Raw genomic sequence first — 10767 nt, 5'->3', positions numbered from 1 at the left:
AGCAACTGGTGATCCTGGAATTACAGCCTGGTGAGTAGCAGGAGACTTCATCCATCCACACCTGTTATATGATGGCTCCCCAGGAACATCATTGTCATACTGCCCAACACTTAACTTTCTGAGCCTTTTCCCTGTTGCATCATCATCTTGCATACCTGTTGCTGAAAACAAACATGCAAGGTGAGTAAGAAACTTTTTTCTTTCAGTTAAAACTGTTAAAACAAACTTCACTATTGTGTCTGTAGTGATTATAATCAAGAATGTTCAAACTGTTTTACAAACCCACATAGGTGGGGAAAAAATATCACTTGTAGTTAGCTTTGCTGACACCAGTGGGAAAATATTCGCAGTCAGCTTGTTTTAGAGGAGTCAGTCAAGCAGCATGTTTTTTCTGATGCTCATTTTCGAAGCGATCACCCCCAGTGCCATTGGAAGAGCAAGCCAGCAGGGGCCACTACGGGCACTCCAATGGGAAGCCTCTCTTGCCGTTTCTGACACACACAGTGGTGCTTGGCAGAAAAAACATTGCTGCTGTCCAGGACTGCATTCCCTCCTCACCTCTCACCCCTCCTCCCTCCCTCCCTCCCTCTCCCCCCTCCGCCCAAGCAGTTTATTTTTAGCTAAAACAGACCCTGGCCCTTATAAACTCAGTTCACTGTACACCTTTTGTGACACATAGCAATCACACTTAATCACAAAAATTAGGTATTAGTTACACACGGAAGCTGTAATCGTTTTGAGGAACAGCACAGAAAAGTAAGCTAAACCAGCAGAACGATCCAGTATATTCAAGGATATAAAGCAGCATTTGTTTCCAAAGATGTTATTGAGAGCATGTCACTAGATGCAGTTATGATTAGCAGGATTTTGTATACACGGTCATTCACTCCAAACAGCAGGGGCTTCCAGATTACTCCTGCAACAAGGCTTTTGCCACCCTTCTTAAGTCAACAGTAAGGATCCATAGAACTTACTGAGTAGTCACAAAAACAATCACATGCATAGCAACTTTTCAAATATTCCTCTATAGTCTTCATATGCAAAATGGTCTTTGAGGATTAGCTATTTCTCTTAAAAGAGCTCAGTATTCCCACAAGAACTTACTTTAATTGCTTGGTGTCATTTAAACCTTTACAATCATTTCCAACTGTATGTGTTGTTGAAGCACATCTCCTACACACCCTGATCGTGGAGCCATAACACTAGGAGTCCAAAGTGTGTACTTCATCTAAACCACCAGGAGGGCTAAATCAGTAACTTGGGTAGAGAAAGACAATAGCATACACCTTTCACACACATCGATTTCCTAATCTGAAGTAGCTGATAGAAGCTAAGGTGTAAAATCCAGCATACAGCATAAGAGTCTGTGTTACAGACATTTCACCTTGATTACACCACACAATTACAGAGCATCAATGCACAAATAAGTTTCTGTATAGGAGAACAGTTTTTATTCAAGCTTGAAACAGAGACAGGGATTTTAGACTAAAATCTATGGTACTTAAGCAATTCTGCATTGACATACGTATGTATCAAGCTGAGTAACTTGCTGGCAAGAAGTGGCTTATCCTAAAAATATTAATAAATCTCTTGTTAAACTACAGAATTCGACACTTCCAAAAAATCCATCTCTGCTAGCATCAGTGTGATAATAACTACTACTGAAGCAAATAAATACATAAGTAAAACCCTGTTAGTAATTTTTGAAAATTCTACCAATAGGGTTAAATCTCAGGGTCCAAATACAACCAGTTATTAATTTTATCAAGTCAATATTTATAAACCTAGCACGTTTTTAAAAAGTCACAACTGAGATTCTGTTTTTATGGTACAACTTTGAAAACTAAAATACTTTTTAAGCACCTATATTTAACTCTTTTTCTCTTGACTTAAATCTTTATGTGTGGTCTCTCATTTCTGGAAAGAATATCTGCTGAAGACACTGTGAGGAAACTAGATTCATCACTCAAGCCAGAAAAGGACATGAAATCACAAATATCTTCCAAACCTCTTACATGATACTAAAAAGTCATGGTGAATTCTACTGAAATTGGAAACACTTAAGAATGTAGACTGAGTTCATACTATTCCAGCATTTACCAACTTTTTGCATTGGATTTCTTTTTTTATTTTTAATTTCTGTAAAGAAAAATGAGTGGGAATCACTGCAGAATCTCAGACCACCTGAGACCAGACACTCCCAAGCCCCACCACTTCTCCACAGGAGGCAGTGGGAACCAGGAACAGCGCATAAGAGTTTCACTCCACTTGTAACCAAGTTACGAAGGTATAGACAATTTATTTCAGAATATTTCTCTTAGTTAACATGGCCTTGTAGATTACTTTATGATAGAGAATATCTGTGTTTTGGAATGGGTCAAAAGAGACCTTTAAAATTTACTGCAATTTTGCTTGTCACACTAATGATAGGATTTCATCATCAATAATATTGATACACTCATAAAGCTTGTAATTTCTACAAAGTTAATGTAGTCGTCAGAAAGCTACAAACAGGTCTCTCATTTTTCAGAGATTTTAGAGACTCTCTTATTTTCCTTAAATAAACTGGAAGTGCTTTACATGCCAAATTACCAGCAGATGGTGGACAACAGAGGGGAGAAGTTGAGCTGATGTATTTCAATAAAGCTTAAAGCAAATAACTCAAATCTAAGAGATTAAAATTAAGTGGCGTGAGCAAAAAATTACTTCTACTTAATTCATTAGTTTCAAAAATGTACTTCAAAGCTGCTTCATTTAATGTAAGAGATGTTTTAGACTTACTCACTTAAAAGGCACCTTTTACAGTGTAATATGTCAGTTGCCAAGACTCCTAGAAGTTACAAAATTCACTTTTGTTCTTATAATTTAGCTTAAAGTTTTGACAGAGCTTCATAAATATCCCAGGAACATATATTCGTCTCTTTGAAAACATTTTGTATACTCTCATTTCTCCTTTCCCATGTGAAAAGTAATTTTTCCCTATGAAAGTGTTGGGGTTTTAGGAGTTCTCCTAGTTTTTTTCTGTTAAAGGAATTTCCCCCCCATACTGTTGCTAAGAGGACAAATTGCTGGGTACTTCAGGAAAACAAAGAGCTACCCACTGACGGTGGGGTGCACCTGGCTACTCTCTTGTTTCACCTGGGTATGTGGGCAGTTCGGTCCCCGAACGCCAGAGAGGGAAGCTGTTTTTTTCGTTGGCTGTTTTTTTCCTTCTGCAGAGAAAGACCCCAGGATCCCCGGCCCACCTTCCCTGCCCCGCCGGAGGCCAGGCCATGGCCACCCTGCCCCACCGCTGCTTCGAGCCTTTGCTACGCTGTAGCCCTGCCCGACCTGCCTAGACCTCCGGGGGGTTCTCCGTTTGGATACACCTCGTCTGCCATCCAGGAATTGTGCTAGTCCCTGCTGTTCCAGCCTGCCGTTCCAGCCTGCTGTTCCTGAGGGTCTGGCCGGACACCGGGATTGGCTGCCCAGGGGCTTGTGAAGCTCCTTTGTTCCATCCCTTCGCTCCGGAGCGCCCCCTGCAGCCGCGGGGGAACCATCGCACCTGCCCTGCTCACCGGGAGCCACCAGCGCCCCTGCCGGCTGCGAGCGGAACTGCACCCGAGGGGAAAGGGCCTGACAGCCGAGAAGGCTGGGACTGGGTTTGTGATTGTTTGCTGTTACTGCCATAGTTATTGTTGTTTGACTGGTTATACACATATAGATATATAATAATAAAGAACTGTTATTCCTATTTTCCACATCTTTGCCTAAAAGCCCCTTGATTTCAAAATTATAATAACTCGGAGGGAAGGGGGGTTGCATCTGCCTTCCTTAGCAGACACCTGTCTTTCAAACCAAGACAGAAAGTAATTTTGTTTTCCCCCATGAACAAATAATAACATCCCAACAGATGGGCATCAGAACAACATCAGGCACTTATCTTGTTAGATAGTTATCACCATGCAAAAGCTACAGCTAACAGAAGCATGGCCAGTGATTAAAGGTTAATCGTTGTTTGGTTTCTTTAACTGCTTAGCTTTCCTCAACTCCTATTGAGAGGTATTTATAACTATTAGAAAGAAAACAATACTAAGCTTAAAATCTTGTCTCCAGCAGCTTGTCAATAACAGTGCTGTATCTCATATATTAGCAGTTGCCCCAGCTATACTTCAAACACAGTTATGTTGATTCTTCATCTGTTAGACACACTTTTATTTACTGAGTGCATGAGGCACACCATAAAGAAAGTCCATATTTCCTTTCAGTTACCCCGGCAACTAGCAAGAGGATGCTTGCATATTTCCATTTGATTCACCCAGTTTGTGGTGGGCTAGCCTCAAAACCAGCTTTACTTGAGAGCAGGGCAAGCACAGCATACATGGTAGAACTCTGTGAAGAACTTTTCTTGTGGAGGTAGAAAGAGAAACTGGGCTGATAGCCTTTCTACCCCTCATGGAAGTCCTTATCATTTGTAAAATAGAACTGTCAGTCTTTTCCAAAGCCAAGCATTGTCTATTGAAGACCTCCCCTTAACTTCTACCTAGTTTGTATCACAGCCAACTGTGGAAACCACAGTCAAACTGGTAACCCATTACAACAGATAATTACAAAATAAAGTTCAAAAGAAATATGAAAGTTTCAACATTTTGTTGTTTGCTACACCATAAGGGGCTCTAAATCACATGACTTTGAGCATGCAGAGGTACAGTTTTAATGATCTGAATACTACTGGAGGCCACCCAACTGTCCTTCCATATCTCTGCGTTGTTTTTCTTGATAGAGGGGTAGGGGTTTTTTTGCTTTTTAAACAAAGCAATATGTTACAGAAAATATTTTAAAACCCCTATAAATAAACTCATTCAAACTGCTTGAATGACATGGGGAGATGGTGTCACCCCTCAGCCTCCTTCTCTCTGAACTAGAAAAACCCAGTGTCCTCAGCCACTCTGCACAGGACATGCCTTCCAGCCCTGTCTCTGAACACATTCAAGCACCTTCACATCCTTTTTAAATGGTAGGGCCCAGAACTGCACACAGTACTCAATATGAGGTCACACCAACACTAAATACACCTTATAAGGCAGGTTTATTTGGCAATACTTCCTTCAATCAATGGCAGCACAATTTACACATGATATCAAATCACCGAGAATTAACTTAAAACTGGAGTCATTAACTGTAGATTTTTCATATTTAAATGTAAGATGAAGCACATTTCCATTTACAGTATCTTTTGGAAATTAGCAAATATTTACATCAGCTTCAAAGTTTTAAGAAAATGTGTTAGATTGTTAGACTTTATTAATAATTTTCTAATGAAAGGACTGATCAAAGCTTGTGTATAGGTGACATTCTGTTTTTCTAAATCAAAAGGTGCTATCAAGCTTTGACCCTAATACTATTAACTGGAATTTCACACTGACCTTAGAAAGTACTGGAAATTTGGAAAGAAAGAATTGCTGCCATCAAAAGGAAAGAAATTGATTATTCAGTTTTTACAAGACACTTATTTTAAAAATTCTTTACTGAAATTATCCAACTGGTTGCAAACATGATTCCTTGTTATAGCACTGAAATATAAATGTCTGAACTTGTAAAACTGATTTTAACCACTTGAATTTCTATCATCCATACTTGAGCAACAGTTAAGACCATTTTCTCTGAATAGAGCTTAAGTAATGTTAACTATATTGTTTCACAGGCAGCTTCTCACTTACTTAACTTCATTTATTGCCTAGCAGGAATTTTGGAATGTGCAGTTCATTTCAATTCTAACCCTTTCACAAGAGACAAAAGAAAACATCTATACATTCAAGAAAATCTGACAAGCTTTTAGGTGGTTTAAGAAAATGACATATTGTTTGAAGAAACAAAAGGAAAATTTACTAGGATGTATGCTTAATCAACCAATCAGTACAACTTAACAGACTCTGCAGATATACAAGCTGGAAATCATTCTGTGTACAAGCATATTACACACAGAGAGGAAAAGTGCTTGCACTTCAAGTGAGCTTCTTACCACAGCTCCAACTGGTGTGGAAAACTAGCATGAGATAAGAAGCTCTCTACCAGTTCTACCCACAGATCAATAAAATGCAGGGCTCTGTTGTGAAAGGTACAGTGAAAATTTCCACAAAGCTGTTTTTCCAGTGCCCCTTTCACAGACCTCAGCAGAAGTCAAGAAAGCTGAAATAACACTGAGGAGAACTGTGTTAACATTGCAGAAATTCCAGATGCCAATGCCTAAACAGCAGTTTAAAAAGACCTATCAATTACTGTGAAACAAGGTGATTCAATCAACATGAGGCTTAAGAATGCAACAAGGAAAAAGTAAGTCCATAAGTTAACTTCTAACGAGGACCCTTCAGGGACTATCCCACATACTAAAAAATGTTATCAACAACATTATACAAACCAAAAGTGATCTACGTCTCTGCCACCATTTATCTTCTACAAAGTTTAAGATTTTTAAAGAAGGCATATAATGATCAAGCTTTTGAGACAGCTTTACACTTAAACCATAGCAAATCTATTTTAAGAATTTAGAATCAGCTTTACAATCACTATTACATACTGAAAGAAAAAATATCTTCAAAGATAGCAAGACAAAACTTGAGCTAAACATTGCTGTGGTGGAAAAAGGATAAGCAAATATATACCCAGTTGAAGCAAAATCACAGAATATTCTGAGTTGAAAGAGACCCACCAGGATCACTGAGTCCAAATCTTAAGTGTATGGCGATTGAACCCATGACCTTGGTGGATTTGTGATGCAAGTACTAAATAAGAATCTTGATATGCTCAAACTTTCAGATTCCCAGAGCTATAGGAACACTGTTTCAAAGGGATTAACTAGAACAAAAGCGTGTGATACATTCAATGCCTTAACCTTTCTAAAATGTAACACAAAGTGCTGCTAAAGTCAGAAAATCCCTTCATTCTTGAAAAAATACCCAATAATTAGCAATGATTAACAAGCAAACTATTGTTTTTACCCCAATTTTTAACAGTTATTAGACTAGCTGTTAAACTCCTTATAACCAATTAGTCTAACAAGCAAATGAAAAAGTCTAAACTCTACCCCAAATTCAAGTAGACCATTACACATAGGACACAGCAGCTCTGCAGGTCTGTCATCTTACTTTCATAGCCCATTATATTATGCTAAGAATGGGGAGAAAGCCGGGTGCAAAATACAAACTGGTATCTCCTTAGAGAGAGTTCATAATGATGGTACACTCAGGCCCACATGCTGAAAATTACAGGACTGATAAAAATCTGTGGAGTAAGTACATGACATAAATTAAAAATTACTGTGCTGCTAAATGTAACTGAAATACAAATTTTAACTGTAGCTTTTAAAATAACTATTTATTTAATTTAGTTTAAAAATTGAATCTAGTTAAAACTCCAGTTATAATCCAGAACTTCAATTTTTACGTTTAATTTAGCTAAAAACCCAAATTTGCTGTTACCCACTGTAAAATTAACTCCCAAGTCAAGCACCAAAATGTTCCTATCCAACGGAAACTACAACAGGTTTTGTAGTGTAGTGTACATACAAATAAGGCAGGTGACAAGTTGGACAAGCTTTGTTTTTCTCTCACTTCAAAACTTATTTCAGAGGGACTGTGCTTACCCACAGAATAGCACAGTAAATGGGAATATCTGTAATGGTTCAATGCTTTTAAAAAATATTATTTAATAAAGTATGCAAAAAGGATTTCTTTCCCTCTCCTTTGTCTGCAGAGACACTGTAGTATGATTTATGATACTGTATCTTGGACCATGTCTGAAGGTTTATTTTTGATAGAGGAAAGATCTCTGAAGGTATTGCAGACATATAACCAGACGCTAAGCCACCTCAGTTTTACTCATTTCGCAATATTTTTTTGAGAGGGAGACTTTGTTTAATGCTCAGTTCTGTGTTGTGTTGAGAAACTATATAAATTCCAAGTAAAATGTAAGGCTGTATGAATTGTGTATCTGTGTTGCTCTTACCGTAGGTAGGCTAGGGAAGTTTTGAGATGATAACTTCAAACACCATAACTCATGCATGAAGAAGAATTAGAATTACCTGAGAGCAACAATAGAATTTCAACCTTACGGAAAACACAGTCTCTCTCTTCCTTATGCTGGCAAATTTAGGCAGAAATGCATCTCTCGGTCACAGTAATTGAAACAGGCTGCCCCAAATATTGAATGCATGTGTTTCTGTGTTCTGCCTTAGCTTGATCACATAATTCCTCACCTGCATCTAATATTTTTCTAAAGATGCAAATTGTAACATTTTAACAGTGAAAAGGTGGGGTGCACAGATGAGACATGGTTTACAATGATGGTAGGCTATAATGAAAATGGGTAAAAACCTTTCCGTTGTCCACATTTATTAGCAGATTCTTGCTTTTACAGTTTTGTAGGTGGAAGCAAAACATTGATTTAGCTTTCCTTCTTTACAAATAAGCATAAGCCATGTGGTAAAAGACAGCCAATTTGAGAAAATAAGTCTTACAAGTATCTTTAACAGTAGACTGAGGTCATGTGTTACTAGGCATAAAAGAATACACAGAGAATGAAGTAAATGGGGAACATAAGGCTGCAGAGAAAAGCTTATATACACATCGAAATTTCTTCATGCTACAAACTTCCTGTCATTTAAAATTAAGCACTATTGCAGCACTGTGTTACTAGTAAATGGCAGCTTCATTTACTACCGGAAACTCATCTCTCCATAACTCAGCTCATGTAAAAGATAAAAACTGGAAAAATCTTAATGAACAGTGCAATGATTCACCTCTGCTAAGCAACACATATAACACCAAAGGAGAGAAGAGGTCATCAGCCATTGTTCTACATGGTTCATAAAGATACATCCTAGCAAAAAGAAATTCAATGATCCAAAAATGCTAAGCACTTAACCCAAGACGTCATTTCAGACAGAACCCAGAACTCTGCTGCATGGGCAGTCAGTAGTTTGTGCCATGTTGACCTATGCTAAGGATATATGTGTACAAAAACATCTAGGAAGAAGCATGAAAGGAGAGGTAGTTGCCTATCGGTGCAGAATCAGTGCACAGTGCAGAATCATATGAGCAAACAGAAGCAAGAATGCACCATAATGTACATCCCAGCTGACACACACACATTTCATTCTTATGCACATTCTTCCAGCTTTGTAGGGCACTGGAAACATGCACATGACATTTAAGGCATATATTTTCTGCACACTCATGCAGGAAACCAGATAATTCCACCATCCTCATGTAACACAACCCTCAAGTTAGATGCACACACACCATGCATCACATTGATCCCATTCACCTCCAGCACTATTTGTTCCTGCTCACACAGAATCTCTCATTCATCCAATCAACCTCACTCAAACCATTCAGTCCTGATCTGCCAACTCTCTTTATCACAGGCCAATTCATTCTATTAATATACTTGTTAGGTCAAGGACTGCTTAAGTCACAGAGTATAAAGCTCCCTCTAAAACCTGACTCTGTAAGATCAGCCATTGTGAGCAACTTGTGTTGTTTTGGTTATCCATTATTAATGGATAATATAATATATATAATATATTATATATAATAATAATAATCTAATAATTATTATTATTATAAAGCCATAATAATTATTTTTAAAATCTTGTTTAATTAAGAGCTATTCTAATGTTCCTGACTACTAAAGTCTTTCCTCTCTGTCTTAGGTTACAGTGCAAGATGTAACCAAAAGTATGTATTCTATCACCATCTTCATAAGCTGTTAAAACCAGGTGGGGCAGTGTTCTTTATGTCTTCCATGACACATCCCTGATAACTCCCTCCTGGGGATGCCTTCTGTTAATGGGCTATCAAGTCTCACTGCATGACTCGTAAAACTACATCATCCCACTGTGATATGCTCCACCCATGGGGAGGAACCAAGCATTCCTACCTGGATATAATCTGAGGTTTGGAACACCACAGGCAGCCTTACCTACTGGATTCCCAGAGGACAAGAGATACATAACCACACTGGACCTTCAGAGGAAGATTCTACGGGATCACCACTTCAACAGAACCACATCTGTCACTTTAACAGGACTGCAGCCACCATTTGATCGGACTGATACCACCACCCTGACCGACAGAGTGTCAGATTGTGCTCTGACTCTGTCCGTGTTTCTGTATTATTGCATTTATTTTAAATTTCGTATTGAATTGTAGTTCTGACTTGGAATCGCTCACTGGTTTGCTTTCAAACTAGTACACTCTCTCATACTATGCCCTGATACCTCCTCTCAAATATCCAGGATTTTAAATGCTGTCTATATATATATATTTGATTCCCTTAAATATAGAAATTCCATAATTTAATTATTTAAAACAAATCCTCTTCCAGATCATTCCCCAAGTACAATTATTTTCACTGGTCTTTATTTACCTGACATTAAAAATGGAAGGGAAATTACAGTGACTCCTACTTCCTTTGGGAGATGACCAGAATCTGTGAGAAAATTTCAAGTATCTCTTTTTAGCTTCATATATTTAAACACAGAAGTGTAAAAGGTGGCTTATTCTAAATGATCTCTTTATCCCCTTCACTGTTGCAGTGGGGATACTGCAACATGCATATATCAAACCAGGAGTCCTGTGGAAAGGAAATATATATGGACAGACAGATTCTTGCTAGCTGTTTCAGAGATGTTTATTTCTCCAGCCGCATGGCCGGGGCTCTGCCCAGGAACTGTTCCAGTCACGGGACCAAGGGTCCTTCTGCCCGCGCAGGGAACACAAACCAACC

General features: G+C 38.4%; 1 protein-coding gene across 12 annotated transcripts in view; it reads right to left on the bottom strand.

Moving 5' to 3' along the window:
* TNS3 (tensin 3) overlaps positions 1–10767 on the bottom strand; it is a 218104-nt gene that overhangs the window by 49842 nt on the left and 157495 nt on the right. For all 12 annotated transcript variants that reach the window (XM_017743610.1, XM_017743612.1, XM_017743617.1 and 9 more), the window contains one exon: positions 1–161. In XM_017743610.1, coding sequence (XP_017599099.1) covers positions 1–161 — 161 coding nt within the window. The remainder of the gene's footprint in view (positions 162–10767) is intronic.

The sequence above is a fragment of the Corvus brachyrhynchos genome, unplaced genomic scaffold (assembly GCF_000691975.1).
Source record: "Corvus brachyrhynchos isolate BGI_N302 unplaced genomic scaffold, ASM69197v1 scaffold49, whole genome shotgun sequence".
Classification (NCBI taxonomy): domain Eukaryota; kingdom Metazoa; phylum Chordata; class Aves; order Passeriformes; family Corvidae; genus Corvus; species Corvus brachyrhynchos.
Note: the sequence above shows the minus strand (reverse complement) of the source record. Positions and strands in the feature narration are given on the sequence as shown.